This window comes from Cyanistes caeruleus, chromosome 18, assembly GCF_971803275.1.
Source record: "Cyanistes caeruleus chromosome 18, bCyaCae1.hap1.1, whole genome shotgun sequence".
In the NCBI taxonomy this organism is placed as follows: Eukaryota; Metazoa; Chordata; class Aves; order Passeriformes; family Paridae; genus Cyanistes; species Cyanistes caeruleus.
The window spans coordinates 11,254,739-11,276,777 of record NC_141718.1 but is presented as its reverse complement, the minus strand read 5'-3'; the positions used below and the strand labels follow the sequence as shown (position 1 = coordinate 11,276,777).

Below are 22,039 nucleotides of genomic sequence, written 5' to 3'. Positions count from 1 at the left end.
CAGCCCTGCAAACATTTCTCCTTGGAAGGACTCTTTTTTTCTATAGCTCAGTGGTAAAAGCTTGTATGAGCATGCAGTCAAAACGGCCTTCACCCAGCCCGGGTCAGCTTGGGCAGAGGTGCTGGGCCCAGAACACCTGTCCACAGGAGGCTTCAGCATCTGCCACTGCTCAGCCCTTCAGCACCTCCAAAATAGGAACTTGGCAAACAAAGCCAACAGAGTGCATTGCTAAGCAGAACATTCTGCCGAGTCCCAACACCAGGACTGCGTGTTACAGGGCACTTGCCAATTCCTGAGTCAACTTTATTTATTATACACAAGAAAGGTCACGACGAATCTCAAAAGATAAAATCTGTGTCTGTCAAGTCACCTTCCTTATTTTCATTGGCCCAGACCCTCATGTTCCACACCAACAATAACAGGACATGGGTTCAGGAGGCACCATGAGTGCAGCTTACCCTGAGATGGCCCAGGCCTGTTTTGCGTTCTTCATAGGACTGATCCAGGCTGCTCATTTCTCTTTATTAGGAGGTGGTTTTTTTCCTGGATGCAATCACCACACTGCACAAGAGCCCCACATCCATGGAAGTCCAAAAAAACAGGCACAAGCTTTCACAGTCCAGATGATGCCAAATACCCAAATGATGCAGCTGCAAGTTCTCCAGCAACATGAAATACCTGAGATATGCTTAACTCCCAATTAGAAGAAATATCTTGGACCAATAGCAGCCCAAAAAATATCCCCATGATCTCATCAACAGCTGAGGCAGCAAGACACCCCATGCACATAGATCTCTTCATTGTCATTATGAGCTGTTACCTAGGAAAGGCAAAAGATTGGAGCTGCCTCAGGCTCTGGATAAATCCTTGGCTAAACTCAAGCAATTGCAGCTCCAGTGCTGTCAGTGTCCAAGCTGGAAGGTTTAAAGACTTCCCTGGGATCTGTAGAAGTTGCAGTCACCTCTCTGGATTGCAGCAGAACACTCCCAGAAACCGCAGTCCCTGCTTTGGAGTTCAGTGTAACAGTCTCGGACCACACAGTATGGATCTGCACTCCACATAACCTCATCTTTGTACAGCTTACTCTGAACTTGCAGATGGAAAGTTCTTTTCCCACTCCTTGACTTTCACTTGCTGAAAAATCACCACGTTGTTCTCAGACCCAAACTTGGTTTAGATTACTTTCTTTGATGTGTTGCAAGGACTCTAATTCTTGAAGTGAAGTTCTGATTTTCTGAGATCTAGACAGCACTTTCCTGACACTGCAGGATCTTAGCAGTGACTGCTGCAGTCCCAAAGCAGAGAAATGACTGCATCTCACAGCCAAAACTCTTTCAACATCCCCATCCACTGGGTCATTTCTGAGGAAACATCTCCAATATGCAGAAATGCCCCTCTTTGTTATCCAAGCAACACTGAAGAGGAGATTGGGAAGTCAGGGAGGAACACAGGTCCACTTACTATTCAGCAAGACTCCAGCATGCAGTGAGTCACTTCATCTAACCTGAGGTGCTTATATGTGGGATCAGAGAAGTGGATTCCTCCCAGGATCATTCAGAGCAGGCAAAAGTCTGTCTCCTTCCCATGAATGAACACACAGAGAATCTCATTTCTCACATGGTCACAGTCAAATGCGAGACTGGAAGTATTTTTCCTGTGAAAGTAAATTGTGAGGGCCTCAGAGGAGGTGCTCAGAGCTTTTTAATGACCTGAAACTTTTTGAAACCCATACAGACACTTATGTGTATTATGCTTCGCACCAAAGTCTTCCTGTTTGGGGGCAAAAGTGATAAGGAAGATTCTGTTGCCTTAATTACTGAGAAAAGCTCTTTAGCCAAAATCATTATCTCCCATTTGTAGGAAACACTACTAATCCTCCATAGCCCCATCCTACTTCATCACTCAGACACGGCAGCTCCCCAGTGCTGCAGCCACTTTTTTGTCTACAGCAAAAACCCTGCAGAGTCTAATTGCTCCGGGCAACTGAGCCAAGGTGTGGATCTCTGAGCGGAGATTTCTGATCAGGCCAATTGTGTTGTTAAGCTGGGAGCTCTTTCTGTTCTTCCAAGTTCTCTTTCTTAGGTACGAGCATTGTTCCTGCTGGGCTCCTGCAGACACCCATTGTTCCAAAGCTCCAGCCTTTGATGCTGCAGAACAAAATGCACAGTGTTTGTGACAGGAGGGAAAATCAAAAAGCTTCTCAATTACACACTTGGTTGAACAGCTTGGGCAGTTGGCTGCAGAGCACCAGGGTGCCAGAACCTCTCCACAAACTGGGGCCTCCTGTGAGGAGCCCTTGAGCACAGCTCAAAGTGACCCAAAAGAGGGAGTGACTGGTGGTTGATGGCTATCTGGTGAACTTTCATTTCAGAACCTTCCAATTCCAAGTGCTCCTGGATTGAACAGACTTCTATTAACCTCCTTAGACACATATTTAGTTGCTGCCAGCTGGAAAAAGCTGGAAATTACTCTAGCTTCAGCATTGCTCAGATTTGACAGGAGAAGCATCACAGCAGCATGTAGATTTCCTGCCTCCATTTCTAGACTAATTTGGCTGGCAAAAACTGGGCAGAAGTCTGAAAGGGTGATGGTCTGAGATGCACCAGCAGGGCCACATGGAAGGAGAGCCAGCAGGGTGGGATGGCCCAGTCACAGCTGGCAAAGCTGTTGCATGGTGCAGTTATGGACCCTCAGGTCCTGCTGTGGAACACCTCCTTCCTGCCAGGGCAGTGGTTTGGGTGAAAACAGCTCTATTTTGTGTTCCATACAGAACTGTGAACAATTTCTACTGCCACAATGACAGATCCTGGGATGTTAGAGATGGGAGGAGTCTTCTAGTCCATTTGGTCTGTCACTTCAGTCTGTGCTAATCTCTTCTGTGAAAGCACAGGCAGCACCAAGGAGAGAGCTCCCCAGAAGGATCAATCAATGGAGAAAGCTAATAATGTAATAAAAAAATACTTGCACACAAGACCCAGCCAGCCGGATCTTCCTGGGACAAAGGCACGCACACTCTCTTTTACAAATATATTTTTTTATTTTAATGCTTATTAAGAAATGTAACCAAGACAGACTCCGCAGCACCAGCGGCTCCTCACTGCCCAGCAGTCTGATGACTTCACAGATATGAAAACTTCACAGATTCAAAAAAACCTTTGGTCAACGCACTTTAAATACATTTGCATGCACAGATTCTCCCACTCCCTTCCCACCCCCCAATGGTAACTGACAGAGGGAAAACAACACCTATATTGTAAAACATTTAAATTAAAAGAGTAATTGTTTCATACTGACAGCATGTGCAGCAGGGTGCTCATAGTGTCTTGGTTTGCAGACCACAGAGAACCTCTCCACAGGACAGCGCAGGAACACCAGCTCCTGAGACAGTGGGGGGAGTGAAGGATGCTCTCAGATCAACAGGTTCCAGTCTTGATTTTAACACATCCTTGTGTGAACAGCCCCAGCAGGCAAGAAAGGTGGGGGCACAACAACATTGCCCCAGTCTGGGGATTCTCATCTCTCAGGGTTAATCACCTCTCATGCAAATGAGGAACTGGCAATTTTTGTTACTCTTTATGTGTTTTGCCATAAAGACAGCCAGAAGCTCAGGGCTGGAAAGAAAAAACGCTGAAATGACTCAGTGCAATTTGATGCCCAAAACAATTTGGGAGAGAACTGACTTTTAGGCAGCTGAACTTAGCAAACACCACTGGAGACTATTGCATGCAGGTTTAATGCCTTGCAGCACCACTGCAGCCTGTTTGTCCTTCCACAGAACTTGGACGGAAGGATTTGGTTTTAGGGTAGGGCCCATGCTCATGAAGCAGAAGGGGATTTGTTATACCTGGATGTGCTCATGAAATGGAACAATGTATCTGGAAAGGACATAATCCATAAGAACCATCCCTGCCTCAGTCAATATAGACCCTACAAAGTCAACCCTGTGACACCCTGTGTGCACTCCAGGAAGGGCTGATCCTTGCAGTGACCCGAGGAGAGCTGTAAGGCTGTACATCCCTTCCAGAGACCTTCCTCAGCAAGTCACACCTTGGTCTCATGCCAGCATCATCTTTACACCCCACAGCACCTCCCAGCACATTCCTGCTCCCCCAAAATCCTCCCAAACACCTACTCTACAAATGCTCCTTCACTACCAAGAATTCCTGTCCATCCTGGCCCTCCAGTCTCCCACACCTTAGAAACTTCTCTGTATCCACCAGCATCCCTTGAGGCAGTTTCAAAAAATGATCAAAGGTTCAGATTATTCTATGTCACTCCAAGTCCACCTGCACCCTAGCAGGGGGTCCTAGCTGGCCCCCAGCTGGGACCAGCAAGAAATCCTTTCTGTCTCCAGTATTCCCACCTGTCCCACCATGCCAAATTGCTTCTCAGTTCAAGAGCCGTAGTTCAAGCTTGCAGAGCTTTGAAATGTCACTGATCCAAAAGGGACTCTGCAGCACACAGCTGTAAGTGCATTTATCTGCACACACAGAAAAGCAGTGCCCTGTTGAGGAGAGAGCCCCAAGAACTCTTGGTAAAATTACTCCTGGCAACTGATCAAACTTCGTTTTCTCCAAAACTCTTATAAAGCAAATAAACTCTGGAGCCTTAAGAGTCTTCAGGGAATGGGGATATTCATGGAATGCCCACATGCCAAATGAGGCACATCATCTCTATGCTGCTTCTGACTTTTTTAGCAAGAAGTTCTCGTTCAATGAAATTAGTCTGCTGACCTCAGCTCCTACTTTCTGGACCCACTTCACCTGGGATTCCCAAGAAGGTCTTCTCCAGCCTCTCCTGATAGTCACCTCATTCTTCCCTTTGTCTTGCTACCATCTTTGTTTATCCAGAACAACTGGATCAGCTAAACATTCTCCAGCTAGAAGAAAACTGGGGATATGAGTGGTCCTAGGAAGTTTGGAAGGCAGGTACTTCTCTCAAGAGTGGAGAGCTGCCAGGAGAAGGAAAGAGCATGTTTCGCTGATGGGACCTAGTGCTTCTTTATTTTTTAAGAAAAACAAACCAAAAAGCAGGAAGACCTGAAATTATGATCCCTAGGAAACAAGAAATATGAAGTCCAAAATTCTGTTCAAAAAGCTTCTGCTCTCCCCAACTGCTTCAGAAACATCTTCTGAGGGTCCATCTTAGCCAAATGTTTGCCAGAAGGCCTAGCACGTGGTGCAGCTGCAATCCCTTCCTTCCTGTGACTGCAGAGAGCTCCACAAACCACACTCTCCATACCCTGCCCTCCCTGCTGCACACAGCCCACCCCCCTCACACCCCCTTTTCACTTCAAGTCTGGATCACTAATATTAAAAGGGACTGGATACACTTGGGGGCAGCTCAAGCAGCAACACAAAAGCTAAATTCAAGATATCTGGCAAGTCAGTAAGTTTGCGTAGTGATCTTGTTGGGTAGGAAAGTTTTCCAGAGCAATCTGGAGAGCAAGACAATCCTAAGCTTGTCCATCAACATAGATCAACTTTATTCTTGGGACAACCAAAAAGAAACTGCCATAAGTGAGTGTGGAGATGCTCAGGAAACAATAGAAAGCAGCCAATCCACACCAATTGTTGAAAGTCTGATCCAATGCGCTGCAAACCATCCCTTTACAATTGCAGCTACAGCTCAACAGGCAACTCTTCTGCACTTCTGCGTGTTCCAGCACATGAGCAATGCTGGTATTTTCCCACACTTCCTTCCCTGCTCTGGGTCTTTGTGGACCTAATTGTTATTGACATGAGTGCCGGATGTAATCTTGTGTTATTCTTAGAAACATTTTAGCTCCCAGCTGAGGCTTGAAGAGAACAGCCCCCCATTTTCCTGAGTTCCTCTGCCGCTGTTACAGGAGGTCAGAGAAGCCACCACACAAATAACCTACAGAAATATTCCATCAAGAAGGATCAAGAGTAACAATATCCCGAGTCACCTACGGAGGAACTACCTATGACGTCAGTCACAGGGAAATGGCTTAGTGCTCCTTAATGGTGGTATCACTGGAGTGATAATCCTCTCCTCTGACGTCAGACTGTGGGGAAGAGCCCTGCCAAGAAAGCAGCAGTTCAATTAAACCATGAAGCCTATTGTTTTACAAACTGGCCTCTCTTTCTGCTAAGGACTGTGGTGGTAGCCACGCCTTTTTATCCATCTCACAGTAAATTTTGTGCTATCCCAGAGGAGCTACATACTCAAACACATTCAGCACCACAAACTTCTCCCCATATGTGTGCAGGGAAACTGGAACAAAGAAAATTCTCCTCAAAATAAAACTATTTTTTCATTCTAATAGCTCACAATATATAAAATAATAAGAACATGCAAAATTAACTTGCTCTTCCTCAAGTATGAAAATCCAGTTTCCCTTGGCTTCTGAAATGTTAGTGGACAGACACGAGGAGAACCCAGATTGGGGGAGGATATTTCTGATGTTTTCAGCTAGAGAATAAGCCTCAGATCCCTGGAATGACAAGACTTTTCATTTCCCAGTAGGACCACTACTGCCTGTCTCCTCAGAAGGCTGGTAGTACTGGACATGGATGATTTGCCTGAAAAACAAAACACAGGCAATGTTCAGGTAGAATCCAAGCTGATGTGGTTTTCTGCTCTCCTTGAGCTGCCAGACTTCCTGTTACACAGAGAATTACCAAACTGCAATGAAACACCTCTGCAACAAACCACAGCAGTGTGTACACTTGCTGCAGCATAGATTTGCCTGTTCTTTTCTACAGAAAGTAGAAACTGCAGTTTCTAAACTGAGTTCCAGTACTACTGACACCTTTCAGCTTCTCAGAGCAGGAGCATTTTCTAACCAGACAGACCCAGCTCTGTTGGCCTCTGCACCACAGGGACACATCAGGCTTCACAACAAAAAACTGAAATCACAGGAGAAAAGGTTTTTAAATAGAGCTTGTTGGAATTCCAAAATTAGGTGAAATATGTGGGTGGGTTGCTCTCTATCCTAAGAAAGAAGAAAGAAGTCCCTCAGCCTGTTGAGTGAGGATGAAGGTGACTGAAATATGGAATATTACCTCCCCTCATGCACATCTGGGGCCATGGAAAGAATTTGCATTCTAGGAGCTCAGGAGGAGAAGCACAGGGACAGGGGGAAAGCAGAAAATGCCATCAGCCTACAAAGAGCTCACACACCCACAGCTCTTCACAGCCCTGCCCTGAGAACACTGCCCACAGCCCTGGCCCACAACACCACGTCCTGCTAACAGCCCTTTTGCCAAGGGAAATCCTTGGCAAGGCTCAGCTTTGGTGATTTGTTTGACACAGAGGAGCACTAAGAAGCTATATTTGCTATGTGCATCTGGAACACTGAGCATTCAGGGAACAGATATAAGTTCTTGCCCATCTTTTATAACTTAAAGTAAAGTAACCTTATCATCATGTGGGGAAAAAAATCATTTGAGCAACCTGTTGCAGTATAAGCTTTAAAAACACAAACTGAAAAACAAAGTGCCATGGTTGAAAGTATCCAGAGTTCCCATCAGGCAAATTCCTTCCCTCTCCAAGCAGCTCCTGCCATCCTTCCTGACAACAGATTTTGCTATCCCCCTTCTGCTTGTTGCAGGGCCACACTACTTAGAGGCCCTTCCCAGTTGTTCTTTGTTATTCAGCCATGCTTCTGTTTCCATTGGTAAAGACAGCGAAACCAGCACTCAACCACAGGCACAGTACAGCACAGTGTCACAAAATCTCTGCATCAGCAGTCTCCCAGTGCTGAACTTGGAATGCCATCCTCGACCTTGGCACTGCTCTTGGTGACAGGTCATTGATGGGTAACGTGTCCCTCCTTCCTTAGTCCACTTCGGTGGTCTCTTGGCTTTTCTCCAGTCTGGTATTTAGGATCATCCAATAGTCCTGGATATGGACCCCTTTCTCCACAGTGATCTGAATACACTGCTCTCCCCCCGCCCCCCAACCTCCCTTTCTGCCATGGCAGAGGTCACCAATGGAAAAAAAAATAATTCTACCAGGAAAACTTTGAAAGTCTCATCAGGAAACATCAGCTGCAGCAAAGGCTGCTCTTTCCAGATCTGAGTAAGACACCTGGGCGTCAATCAGCTCTTCACTGTGAAGCTCCCTGTTCAGACATGCATCTGAGAGAATCCCATTTTTGCAGGAATGTGGGAGATGCCCATTTGTCTCCAAGTCCAGAGCATTTCCATTCTGGTGCCATTCCAAGCTAGCTTTGCATTTGTTTAAGTCCTGCTTTTCAGGATCCCTGTGGATCTCTCCATTGGTGTATACCTCTAGCGCATACTCACTGATCCGTATGCTGGCGTTCTCTGCATCCCCACCATGGGTGGAAGTCCTGGAGCTGGCTGCTCCTGCCTTGAAGGGCTCCTTCCGGCCTAGGATGTGCTGGCTGATGATTTTTCGGAAGGTGTATCGGAACTCCCTGATGCGGTAGGCATAAATTAGGGGGTTTACAACTGAGTTAGCATGAGACAGGATAATAGCCAGATACATCAGCCAGAGGGGAGCATGGGCACAATTTGGGCAAAAAAGGGTAAAGCAGTTAATAATGTGTAGTGGAAGCCAGCAGACTGCAAACAGCCCAACAATGATGGCTAAAGACTTGGCTGCATGGACTTCCTTCTGCAACGTGGAGCGGGAACGTTCCCCATGTACCATCTTGTTCTCCATCTGCTTGAGCTGGCGCCGGGCTGCCATGAAGATTTTCAAGTAGATACCAAACATGAGAAGGAGGGGCAGGAGCACACAGGCAAAGAAGTTGTAGTAGACCATGTACTCCATGGTGACCACGGCCTCGAAGAGACACGCCACCATGCTGTTGCTGCAGTTGATGGGAGAGGACCAGTTGGAACCCAGCTCTTCGATCTGGGCACGCTTGTGCCACCCCAGCATTGGGGTCAGGCCGATGATGAAGGACAACACCCAGCAGATGGCAATGATGCCTTTGGCTCGAGAGCCGGTCACCAAGCCATTGTACCTGGAAAGTAGAGGAGATGGGAGATATATCAGTGTCATTCAACAAGCTGCTGGCACCCACGCAACCTCACAATGGCCCCTTGTTCCAGAAGACAGTGAGAAAGGCACCTGCTTCATCAGAGGGGCCTTTGCACTGACGTGCAGAACTCATGCAGCACACCAAGGACGTGGTGACACTGTCTGCCACCTACTTCCCTCCCCTTTCCTTTAAGCAGTGAATAGTTGAGAGAAAAGCAGGGAAATTAGTTCAGTTTCCATCTGTGCTCCTTCACTCCACCAGTCCACTTGGGAGTGCACATAGATCTTGCAGCCTGGCTAACCAACAGCACTGCTCTGACCCTTGGGATGAAGACACTGTGGGTCTGTTGCCAAACGCTAAGGCAATGTCTCCTTCCTGGCAAAGGAGCAGCCTTTTAGCATGGAATTGTCTGTCTTTGCAGTAGATCAGTAAACCAAATAGCACAAAAGAACCTGGAGGCACAGTGCCACCACCCTTGTGTCCACATTCTGGTGTGCTCCAGGGAAATCCTGCTGGCTCAGTTGCAGCAGCCAGGTTGGCATTGCCTGCATGGCACTTCACTCTGCTCTTCAATGGCACTTTAAGGGAGACCAGCACCACCAACCTCCTTGAAACAACTGAGGCAAGTCAGCCTTTTTCCCCACCAGCCCAGCTAAGTCAGCCCCATGTCTTTCTCAGAAAGGAGGAATTAATCTGAGGACAATTCTCTGACTACAGGTGTGCTGTGGGCTGCACTGCACACACCAAAGGGACCTCAGTGGTGGAGGCATTGATGCCTGGCTAAAGCCAGTGCTCCTAACAGTTAACTCTCCAAGATCTGTTGAAAGAAACAATAAGCAACATGGTAAGAATCTGACAGTGCAGCAGAGACCTTGGTTTGGAAATATCAACTAGTTTCCAAGGCCTCACAGGTTACTGCGAGTCCTGAGCTGGCTCCACCAGTTCTTCCCTCTGAAAATGTAAATTAGGGCAGCAGTTTAACATTTCAATGCAATTTCCTTCCCTGGGTAATGCTCAGCATGGAAAGTAGATGGCTGGATTCCCACATTGTGCAGCGTGGGTCCCACACTGTATTTGACCCCGTGTGTCTGTGATCGGACGGTAGCGCTGGGCTCCCAGTGTTTACCCAGTGCTCCTTCTCCCCCTGTCCCCTGAATTCTCTCTGAAAACAAACATTACAAGAAATAATACAACAAGCCACAGAAATCTTTCCATCTCCCAGTGAAATAATTACTCCCACAGGTTCATGCTTCTATCCCAATGCAAGTTTGAGACAGGGGAGAAGAGTGGCTGCTTTTGCACACTAAAGAATGGAGATACTGCACATGCTTGAAATCCCTGACAATGGATCTTGGAAAAAACAAGACCCATCAGGCTTAAATTTCTCTTTCTTAGTTGCATTTCAAAACCAGAAAATAGTGAGTGGATAACGGAGCCAACCACACAATTCCCAGCACGCAAAACATACCTAAATTGCCCTTCCAGAAATGAGGAAGGAATTCAGCTAATTCTGAGAGAGAAAAAGGTTTTTCCCAGCAATTAGTGGATCCTGTCCAGTGCTTAAAGGATGCAAAGGGCATGGCATGAGTGGTAGCAGAGAGCTGCTCCATTCAGACCTCATCAACACATCAAAACAGCATCTGTACTTTGAAATGTACACTCAGGGAGCAAGAGAGTGGCTGAAGGCCCTTGAAGTTTGGAAAAACAACAAAACAAAGCAAACAAACAAAACTAAACAAAAACAAAACCAACCAGACCAAATCCCCACCCCCCCCCCCCAAAAAAAATCCACAACAACCGTCAAAACCTTTCAGCCCTGGAATTAGCTACATCTTGTCAGAGGAATTTTGAAACTGCGCAGCTGTTATCCCACGACTAGAGATGTCCCTTCCACTAAAAATACGTTCACTACTCCAGACAAACACCCCTCCAAGACTGCCCCCTCCCTCTTTTCCTCTGGGGATTCCCATGCAAGAAGCATTATGAGGCTTCAGGACAGCACTCAACCCGAGCAGCTTCCCAGCTGCAGTGCATTGTGCTGCAGTGCATGTCCGTAACACCTTGTATCTCCAAAGGGTCAGGACAGAAAGCATCTCGTGACATAGCCAATGGCCTTGTGTTGGCCAGGTACCCACTGAGAAGTGTTAATTTGTTTAGGAGAGCTTAATTTCTAGGATCCACATGAGGCAGCTCTGACTGACTTGGCAGAGGTAGCATTATAGTCCAGATGGGTTTTCCTGGACTCTTTCCTCTTATCCACATTGAGGACTTCGTGTACATCTCAATGTACTTTGTCTCAGTATCTTTCCAGGCTCACAGCAGCCAGGCCAAAGCCACTCTCCATATTCTCAGTGCTGCAGAGCTCTACAGGGTAAGTTCAGGGCTTCCCAGACACATCCTCTATCCCAGGAGTTGCTGGCACCATGCAGGAGACAAAAACAGCTGAAAGGAGGTGGTCACACCCACAGCCCTCGTTCTGCATAGCTGGCAGGTGACTTTGCAGCATGTCTGATGTGGATTGTCTGTGCAGCAGCAGTTCTGCTTCCTGGAAATAACACACTTGCACTTACACAAACAACCACTTCTGCTTGTGAAATTTCAGGCACAAAGGACCTGAGTGCAGAGCACAGGGATGCTCATGGTGGCACTGGATGTGGGGATAGAGTCACCTGCCTCCTCTAAAAGGCAAAACCAACTTTTCAAGCACATGAAAATGTGAAAGTTTTCACCTAAAACATTTTCACCTGCCCTGCTGCTCTTCCAACCACCCAGCTGGCAAAATGACTGCAGGAGAGCAGCTGCCCTTGGTGAATGTACAGCTCCTTTGGGCTGCATACAGTAACATGGCTGTGGATGTGCCACTTTTGGGTCCTTGGACTAAATTCTGTACCATGAAGACAAAGATTCCTGCACAGAGTCTCTGAGACTGGTGAAAGACAGAGCTGGTAGTCTGTCCAGAGTGTCTTCAGGAAGAAGTTAAAACCTTTCAATCCATTGCATGATGTGTAGCTGGCCTAACTCACCGTCACCGTGTCCAGCCATCCTGCTGCTTGTCTTCCAGACCCTCCTTTGGTGGTCAGCACTGCACATCCTCTGTCAGGTGTGGAGTGTTTTTCAGACACCTTTACTGCATCACCCAGAATGTCTGTGCTCAGCTGAGGGCTTTGATATGAATTCTAGCACTGCTCCAAGGTGCTTAACAAACCATTACAAAACACTGCTCACCAAACACATCCACGCAGCAGCCCACCACCTCAGGCAGCTGCAGCCATCAGGGACAGGACCAAGCAGAATATTCAATCCTTATTGAAAATGTATGTGGAAATGAGAGACCTGGCAATCCCAGATCATCCAGGAAATCTGTGACAGGGCAAGAAATCAAACAGACCTTCACCTGTACCAAACCCCTCAGTCCAGAGCCTCCCTCCTCTATTGCCAGGTACTGAGTGATCCTGATGTTTGTCCATGCTATGGAGACAGGGGAGGTGGGCACAGATGCCCAGCATTATCTCTTCTCTAAACAGTAGAAGCAGGAATGATGGGCAGACACAGTTCTGCTCGTGACATGATCAGCTTCTTGAATAAAACCTTGGTAACAGCAAGTTCTGTGCAGGCCACGAGGGCACTGCTTTCAAAGCCGTGCCCATGTTAAAAGAAGGAGGGGATTTACTCTGTTCTCACATTAGGCTGAACCTGCCCTAGATGTATTTAACATGAGCATATGTAGGAAATGCATTCCATAAAGTCAAAAGGTTTATGGTGAGCAGGGAAAGAAATAAGTCCACACATGGCTCAAAGTGACAATAAAACATTAAAACCCTGATTCGCTGGTTTAGATGCTCACTTATCAGCATTTCAGAAGGGAAGCCTAGGGAATTGAAGCAACTACTGAAACAGGCTGCTCTCAGCACAAAGGTCCCTTGCACACCCTATACTTCATTCAGGGTTAGTGTTCATCTCCCCGATTCTTCCTAGACTTTGAGAAGCCAGTTCTTCATGTCCTCTGGCAGAAAACCACCTCAGAACTGCAGTTTAAATCACCGCCACATGGGATTAATCAGTCCCAAGGCTCCAAACGCCAGGAAGCTGTACCTTAATAATGTTTCCCCAGAGAAGCACTGCAGCAGCAAAAGTAGCAGAGGAAAAGACCTGCAGTTGGCACTGTATGACCTATGTGTTTTATGCCTGAACCCAGCACAGAGAGCAAGCAGCAACCTCAGTAACCTCAGCAAATTTTGTGTTTGGCTGCAGGAAGGAAAATTTCCCCTCTCTTTCCAGTGTGTTGGAGCTACCTGTCCTTCCCCTGGGAATGTCTTTACACAAATGCCTGCACAGGAGCACGTGGCTGGGCATGGTGCCCACAGAGCCTTTGCTGGCACCACAGAGCCTGGAAAGCAGCAATTGTTCTTGGCCCAGGGCTTCATCCTGGGGCTCAGAGTCACAGCCAGTTTTGTTCACAGCACCTGAGGGTTTGATATTAGCCAGTGCAGGTTTTCAGGTACCTGCCATGTGAGAGACCTCATTTTGTCCTAGAGTGAACAATGGCTCAGGCTCCCTTCCTTGGGAGTGCCTTACTGCCACTTGCAGAGTGTTATATTTGTATAAAACCTGGCAGAATTCAGCCAAATGCTTGAGAACTTGTGGAAAATTGACCAAATTCTACAAAATGTTTAAATTGTTTGAAAGGCAGAACACCTAAGATATTCACAAATTCATTTTTTATCCATTTTAAATGGATAAATGTCTTTTCACATTGCAGTTTTTTGGAGGAGGGTCTCTTCTCCACAGAAAAATAATTGGAAAGGTAGCTAACAATGTACTGAGGGGTCCAAAACAAAGCAGTATCACAAAACTCACTATTTTGCCTTCTTAGTACTGACAGTTTATTTCTGTGAGAATACACGTAGGCAGTTATCTTCATTAGGACAAATCAGACATGAAATATTTAAAGAGAAACAGAAGAATAAAACAAATGTATGGCCCTTTTTGGTTTCACTAGAGTGAAGGAAGCCTGGTTTATTAATGAATTAGCAAATGAATATTAGGAAAACCTGGTGGTATCTTTCATGTCCTGTGGGGAGGAGAAGAGGCTTTCCCAGGTATTAAAGGATGGGGTTAGAACAACACACTGTTAGTGGCAGAACTAACTTCAAATTGTTTGACCCATTTTTAAGACAAACCAGTATTAGAAAAAGAAAAAAACCATGAGGATGTGGGCAATCTAAATTATACCACATTTCCCTCTTCAGATAATCAGCTTTCACTTTCTCAGCATGTCTGAGGCTGTAAATCTAATGCTTATTCATCCATAAATTCTAAAAGGGAAACACAACCGACAAGTTCATCACTCCTGCTGTAAAAGGACAAACCAGCAGAGGACAAGGAGGAACCCATGGATTTACCTGTGGGTTTCTGCATCCAGTCAGTCCCTCTGTTCCTGGGGTGGAGGAGGGTGTGCTCTGTTTTTTCCAAAACAAGATAGTGAAACCAGTGTCATGCCCAGCACTGATGTAGTCTGGTTCTTTGAAAAGACTTTACCTTGGTTGTTCCAGGAAATTACATTTTCGAGGCAATATAGTTACAGTGATAGCCGAAAACGTGGGCAGAAATCCAGATTTTTAAAATCTCTTTCCTGGCAAGTCATCCTCTAGCAATAAGAGTGCTTAAACTGTCAGCAGACATCCTCAGAGTTAGCTCGTGAGAGATGAAATCAAGACATCAGCCCTTCTCAAAATCATTTCAGAGGCAGCTCCCAGGGGCTACTCAACATTGTTTCCTTGTACCATTTATCATTATTTTGGTCTATAAACTGAAATAATCTATAGCAGACTTGTAGAAAAGTGGAGACAATACAGTTTATAGGGAACTATTATGGACAGAGGTATTTTTTTCTCTGCAGTGGAATGGAACAGTTATTCCTTACATCTACATCAAAACTAGAAGCTGTAACAGGTATGACCAATGGGTTTGGAAATAACCCATTAAAGGCAATGTTATAGCAGCACAAACTTGCTGAGCCGAGGCTTCAGGAAAGACTTGGCTGCACTGGTCCACATGGAAAGGCAATTTCCGCTCTCCAGGGCTCCCATTCTGGTTTTGAACAGGAGGTTTGTGTTAATTGATATAAGTGCTGCATGACCAAAGTATTCAGAAGAGACAGAACTAAATTGTGCAGATCAGCACACGTGATTTAAGCTCAAAAAGAGTGAGGATGTCCAAAAACCCTAACTCAAGAGCACAAAAATCAGAAATTAGTTCCATTTTTTCAGCCACTTTGGTTGTTCAGGAGATGAAGGCAGTCTCTCCATTCCCAAGAGCGTGCTGCATCCTCCCAAGGACAAGACAGGAAGGAAGGAGACTCCTACAGTTCTCCTGCACCAGCCTCTCCAGGGGCTTCCTCTCCATCTCTGGAGCTCAGTGAATGACTGAGCATTGTCACAGCAACGCGGCGCTGCCTCGCGCCCACGGGCACACACAGCCCATCACAACGACGTGCTCCTGCAAAACTGAACTGAGAGCAGCCCCTGTGAGTGTGGCAAAACTTCCCCTTGTCCCATGTCAGCCTCCCTGCTCGCACACCAAGCAGCAGCCAGGCCGAGTCACTAAAATGTCCTTTTCTTTCTTTAAACTGCAGAGACCACAAAATCCCCATCTGCAGGCGTGGCTTGGGACAAGCCTGCACCTTGACCCAACCTATGCAGTGCTTCCAGAGGCAGTGCCTGAGCCAGTCCAAATCTTCCTAAGGCCCATTTCTTGTCAGCCTGCTGCTTCTTCTCCCTTTGCATTAAACAGACCCCTGAGAGAAAACCCCACCTCCCTCCCCCCAGCCCTGCTGCTACAGCTTCAGGCAGAACCCACCTCCTCCCATGGGGAGGGGGACAAGTTGACCTCACCCCCTTTCTGCTCTCCACCATCCTTCTGGTGCCACTGGCTGCAGCTCAGGGCACAGTTTGCCTAGGAATGGAGAGGCAGCTCCCAGGCAGCACCTCTGTGATGTCATGGACACCCATCAAAGGAGAGAGCAGAGAAGAGCAGGAAAAGGAAGCATCCAGAAAATCCACCAGCCAAGGCAGACTTTAGGACCTAGAAAATTTGCTTTCAAAATACAATAGAAAAAGCACTCATCCTCATTTAACTTTTCCTTCATTGATTCATCTCCAGCCCTATGGTTTTTAGGGATGTTGAGCCCTCACCACCACAGCCCAGCCCATGCTTACCTGAGGGGTATTCGGATGGCAATGATTCTGTCAATGGCGATAGCAAGGAGGCTGAAGATGGAACTCTGAGTCAAGACCAGGACAAAGCAGGCAATGAAAAGGCAGCCATAGAAGAAGGCACAGAAGCCAGTGCTGATGGTGATGGCAAAGGGGATTGCCAGCACGCCCACGGCAATGTCAGCAGCCGCCAGGGACACCACAAAATAGTTGGTGACGTTCTGCAAGTTGCTGTTCAAATACACGGCCCAGCAGACTAGGATGTTCCCCAGGATGGCCAGCACTGCAATGATCAGTTCCAGGATGATGTAGGCTATGTCTGAGAGGAAGTCGTCCTTCCCATGTACTAGCATGGTGAGAACAACCAGGCCCAAAGCTCAGCGTTCATATCTGCAGAGCACTGAACAGCCAAAACACCTCAAAGCTGCCTGGGGTCCGTGGAGTGCTCGGCTGCCAGCCCAGAAAGGGCTCACACACACCTTTTGCTCCCCATAGCTGTTCAAGGACTTTACAGTAGCTGGTGACAAGAAAAAAGCCCCAGGGTTTGCCAGCTCCAGTGAAGTGGATTAAGCAGGTGCAGAACAATTCAAACTCCAGCAGACAAACGGACAGGAGAATCTCTCTTGGAGACAGACAGTGCTCCCCAGGCCTCAGAGTCCAGCAGGCAGCACAGCACAGCAGCTGTACTGTGCAGCAGTGTCACATTGGCTGCGGTGCTCTGTTTCCTGTTGACAATCCCCCTTCTAGTCATGGCTTCCTGTCATCTCCATACCTACTAGCAACATCCTCTGGTCCTCTTTTTCACCTTTTCCCACCAGGACTTGGGAAATATTCTCTTCAGCTGAAGCAAACATTGAACTTCTTCACTTGCAGTTTCCTCTAAAAAGAAAAGAAAACACCAACCACATACATTAAGTAATCAGCTCTATGGAGGAGATGGAGAAAGCAAAATCTCATTAAAGTGGCACATTAAATTGATAACGGATATTAAACAGACCTAGAAGAAGACATTATTGGCAGAATTCTCACATTTTGTCTACCCTGAAAGCTGCGGGGCCAAACCCAAGTTCAGGAAGGCAGCGTTTCACAGTGCTGATGAGAAACAAGGGACGTTTTGTTTTTGAGGCTACCAACTGAGCTGGCACTTCAGCAGCTGCTCCATAGCCCGCCCTGAAACACGAGAGCCCCACTAATTATGTCCTGGCAAGTGCTGAGGCTGCACAGAGGAAAGGTGGAGGAGCCTTTCACACACACCTGTCTCTCTCTGATCTGCAAACACCGGGTTTGAGCCATCATGTGCTGCCCACCCTCACGTGCTTTGCCACAAAAGTGCCGCACCAACACCCTGCTCTGCAAGGACACGGACCCTCATTCATAGGGGAGCTGCACTGCTGCCACGTGTGGTCATTCCTCTGTGGCCACACCTGTATGGCCTCCATGTATCCAGACACTGGAACAAGATCCATGGCAGGGAGAAGTGTTCAAGGTGTGCCAGACAGGGACATCTTTGAGGACATTCCTGCCGACCATGCACGCTTTTTGCAGGGGCCTCTGCAGGCTCCCCTCCTGCAATTCCATTATTTTTGTTCATGTAAGTCTGTATCCTACAATCAAACCATTTGTTCCTTACACCTGCACTGTCCACAGTGTTTGTTGCATCCAGGACAGCATCATTCTTCACCTCTAACCAGCCAGAAACACAACCACCAAAACACACCTCTCCCAGAAATACCCACACAGACACAATGCCAGTGCCATGGCACAGGGCTGCCTTCAAGTTCCTGCAGCGTCCTGCACACAGCTCTGGGACTAAAGCTGGTGCTGCTTGAGAGGAAACATTGCAGCTGCATTTCATACAAGCAGATGCACATCACCTGCACGCCCTTGCAGGTCACCTCGTATCTCTGCTTCAGGTATGGGTGCATCTCACCACAGTTTCAGCTAAAAATACAGAAAGGAGAATACAATTCCCTGAGCTTTGTGCCACAGTCAAGAGATAATTGCTTGCTGTCCTCGCCTGTCACTTCCAGAGTGGGTTGCAAACCTTATTTAGCAAGCTTTAGCAATAATATTTTCTCATTAATTTAAGAAACAGCTTGATACATCAGAGGGCTAGGAGAGAGAGGAACACAGCACTAACTGATAAATCACCATGTAACATGAACCTCCAAAACACATGATTTTTGAGCCCCATCCACAGGTGATCTGGCGTGGTCTCACCCATCAGGGCTTGATGCCTTCACAGTTCACTCTGTTTTCAAGTCAGAAACCTAATTTCTCAGGATAAAATAAAAGGGTAAAGACAGTGATAATAAAAGAAAATATGATTAACTTGTGATTCACATCTGATCTCAGGAATATAATCTAATTTTAGACCTTTCATTGATTTAGAGCTCTATTGCTAATGCTGCATTTGAAAGGAAAGTGAATGATTCTTGGTGGTTTGGACATGCTTCAAAACCCTTGCTTTTCCCTACCTTCAGCTATCTTGTTTCTATGTTTTGTTTGGTTTTAGCAGAAGAAATAAACAGTAGAGATCAGTGTGTGATCTAGCTATCACGAGGAAGATAAAGATCATCCATTTAATCTTTTTAAAGAACAAAAACCCCAAGAAGTCTCTATGTTGTCTATGCTCCTACAGCAAAACCTGCAGTTTTTCAGTGACTTCCTAAAGATGGCTTTTACTTTCTTGGATTTCAGGGATGTCAGTGATATTCCCCTGTAAGCATCTGCTTGTCCATTACAAATCCCAACAGGTTTGTTTCAAAGCAGCGATATTGAAACCTCACCCTCCAGCCCAGCTTCCAGAGGATTAGAATTAATATAAGATAGAAATAAAGATCTGAAGGCAGAGAGAACAGAAGGGGCAGGATGAGAAATAAACAATGCTTTGTGCATGTGTGTGAGCAAGAAGGGAGGAAAAAAAGACAGGAAAAAGCTGGTAGGAGGAAAAAACAACCTAACAAAGGAAGCAGCGGGCAAAACAGGCTCCTAAGAGGAAGGGGGTGCAGGACACAGCTGTGCCTGAGACTCAGTTGGGTGTGAGCCCCTGACTCCCTCAGCAGGACAGGGTCAGGCACAGAGTGGGAGCACACACCTCCCACAGGCTCACACCTTTCCATGCACAACAAGAGCATGTTCAAACTCCAGTACCATGCCAAGTTTAGAAAAATGTAACAAATTACTCTGACATACTTGGGCCAAAACTACTGCTGAACCCACTGTAATTCCCTCACAAGAGATGGAGTCAGAAGAGCTGAAGGAAGCCCTGCCAGCCTGAGAACTGGGCACCTTAATCTTGATGCTCAGAGGATTTATCTCAAGTCCTGCTGTGTTGTTCTTTCCCATCATTTCACAGCTTATACACCTCAGTGAAGAGGATCAAAGCAAAATTACTGGACATTCTTCCCCATTTGAGAGCCCCCTTCAGCAGGATCATGAATCCACACTAATCCTAGATGCATTCTCTTTAACCTGACTCTTTCAATGGCTCATCTCAAATTCCAGCAAGACATGGAGGAAAGTTAAAACTTCACTGTGGAGGTTCTGCACATACCAATGGCTCAGAACAAAGCTGAAATTTCCTACACCTCTGCCTGAACCTGAAAAAGCACAGTGCTGGAATCTGAAGCTTAATGACTACATCACACACTATTTTCTGACACAACAGAGCTCTTAACCTTCTACTTTGACTGTTTCATGGTCTGATGTTAAATTTGAATTTTTTAACTCAGAATTTGTTTGTCCCTCGCTTCCCATCTCTCTACACAAACAGTGGCCTGATCTTCATCCCAAGCCCCAGTCATTTATTCTGAAGCAATCGGAATGTTATGTCCAGAAAAGGACAGCATGTCCTTCCACCCTCTGCTCTCAGACGGGCTGGAAAACACTTGGAGTTCTGCAGAGCCAGCACATCTCAGGGGAGAAATGGCTGGAGCAGAGCAGGTGGCCCAGCCACGACAAAACAACATTTTGTCTCTGCTTCAGCGCCGCTGAGTAGCCACTGACATTAGAAAAACCAATTACTGGCCACACAACCCCAGCCTCACCTGCTGCTGACAGAATGTGCCACAACCTGGGAGGGTTCATGTTCAACCTGAGCTCACTCACCTCTCTCACAGTGTCAGCTGCTGTAGTGCTCACCTGACATAACAAATCTCCATTTCAGGAGTATTTGCAGCTTGTTTTAAAACAAGAGCAGGCTCAGTCTTTCTGCTTATACAGCTAGAAATTCACTGCAAGGGGACAAAATGAAATAGAGACCACCCAGAGAAGATGACATAGATCCAGAGGCAAAACGAAATTTATTGTAGAATTGTCTACTTCATGCAAGACTCAAAGGTTCAGCAACCAGGTCTAATAAGAAAAAAATTAATTAACAATCTGCTTTACTCACTGGGGAAGTGTATATTTAACACCTCAGGCCCTTGAGGGATCAGCATGGCAAGCTTCTTGAAATTTAAGAAAAATAACCTGTATCACCCAACAGGCTGGACAGCTGCAATTAGTATTTCTTCATAAGCCCTTGTTTTATTTTGTTAATTCCTTCTTGATACCCCGGGCTATGTTCCGGCCTTTCCCCCATTATTAAATAAACCTTTTTTGTCATTCACAAACCTGTAAACCTGGTGCTCTGTTCGTTTGTAGTGACTTGGAACACTCTGTTCTCTCTCATATTTCAGTCCCAATGAGAAACTCCTCCTTGAAAATTCAATAAAGCATCTGCACAGCACGTTCCCATGAAGCAATTCACCAGCAGAGCCTAAGCAAGCTTTAGTTTGGCATCTCCAGTTGACTTTGGACCAAGGTGCTACCCCTTCTCTCTCCTGAGTGCCAAAAGCATCGAGCTGAGCCCTTGGCCACTGCTTGGTTCAAATCACCCACATCAGACAAGCTCATCTCCTGCACTTGGCCCCTCTGGGCCGAGTCCATCCTGCTTTGGGAGGCTTTGGCTGCCCAGGCTCTGTCAGCTGGTACAGAGCAGACGCACCCTCTGTGCCTGCCAGGCTCACAGTGCCTGTGACACTTCAGTTTGACAGCTCCTCTCACGTATTAGCAAAAACTCCAGATGATCAGCAGCCCTCAGGGCACCCAAGACAGTCTGTGGGCACGTAGGTGACAGACTGCAGCTTCCCTGGGCCCCAGAGGGGTTTGGTTTCTGTGTCTGCTCTAGGATGGGGCAGGAGAGGCAGCAGGCAGCTTCAGGGGGCCAGGGGGGTGATCATCAAGGCTCATTCCACAGATCACAATCTTGCATCTCTTTTTGACAACATGACCCTTCCCAGGTACCAGCCACATGCAGATTACCCAATTCCCTTAGGGAAAATCCTTGAATTCACACATGGCCCTAAGCAGAAAAATTGATGCTGCTAAATCATTTGTTTCCTACTTTCCAAAGCCTGGAGGGGGAGATGCTTGTCAGTTTTTATCCTCTCTTTGAAATCCCTTCAGCTCAAAGAGAATCTCCCTATCTTTTCAATCAAAGATTCCAAGAAATCTTGTCTCTCCCCACCACTTCAGAGGATCAAGTCACAATAAACGAGCCAATGTGCTCACAGGCAGAACACAAATTTGCAAAACAACCCTGGCTGTAAAACATAATGAAAACAGGTGTCCTTTGGGGAGAGGGATAGGGAAGGCAGCAGGAGCGCTTCTCTGTGTTGCTCAAGGGCTTCCTTTCTGTAGTTTGGTATTTTCTGAATACTTCAGGTAGAGCAGCTTCCCTGGGTCCCTGACTGCTCACACACAGCCATGGGGAGCATCCTCAGCCCTGCCTCCCATGGAAGGATGAAGAGCTGGGGCTGGGTGGGGCAGGAAAGAGGAGGAAGGAGCATCACCCACCTAA

At 46.8% G+C, this 22,039-nt stretch overlaps 1 protein-coding gene and 1 long non-coding RNA gene across 5 annotated transcripts in view; one reads left to right on the top strand and one right to left on the bottom strand.

The window, feature by feature from the left end:
* The window catches only part of LOC111936633 (uncharacterized), a 51,631-nt gene that overhangs the window by 16,666 nt on the left and 12,926 nt on the right, over nt 1-22,039 (top strand). Inside the window, exon 5 of one of the 2 annotated variants that reach the window (XR_015277714.1) lies at nt 16,142-20,818. The exons of the other annotated variant lie outside the window; for it this stretch is intronic. This is a non-coding gene — a long non-coding RNA (uncharacterized LOC111936633). Of the gene's footprint in view, nt 1-16,141; nt 20,819-22,039 lie in introns of those variants that run through there. 2 annotated transcript variants of the gene reach the window in all.
* On the bottom strand, nt 3,018-16,547 carry ADORA2A (adenosine A2a receptor). 3 transcript variants are annotated; one of them, XM_023937685.2, is made up of 3 exons: nt 16,198-16,547; nt 8,274-8,962; nt 6,258-6,545 (listed from the first exon to the last, which is right to left on the bottom strand). In XM_023937685.2, exons 1-3 carry the CDS (start codon nt 16,545-16,547, stop codon nt 6,436-6,438), a joined length of 1,149 nt encoding a protein of 382 aa, XP_023793453.2. In that variant the 3' UTR covers nt 6,258-6,435. The 3 variants fall into 3 exon arrangements, with proteins under 3 accessions (XP_023793451.1, XP_023793455.1, XP_023793453.2); XM_023937683.2 differs by having other exon boundaries at nt 3,018-8,962; XM_023937687.2 differs by having other exon boundaries at nt 3,018-8,962; nt 15,874-16,217.

Coding starts and splice junctions, on each gene's coding strand:
- ADORA2A (XM_023937683.2), bottom strand. CDS start 16,547: ATGCTAGTACATGGGAAGGACGACTTCCTCTCAGACATAGCCTACATC. Junction 8,963..16,197: donor GCCATCCGAATACCCCTCAG/GTAAGCATGGGC, acceptor TCTACTTTCCAG/GTACAATGGCTTGGTGACCG.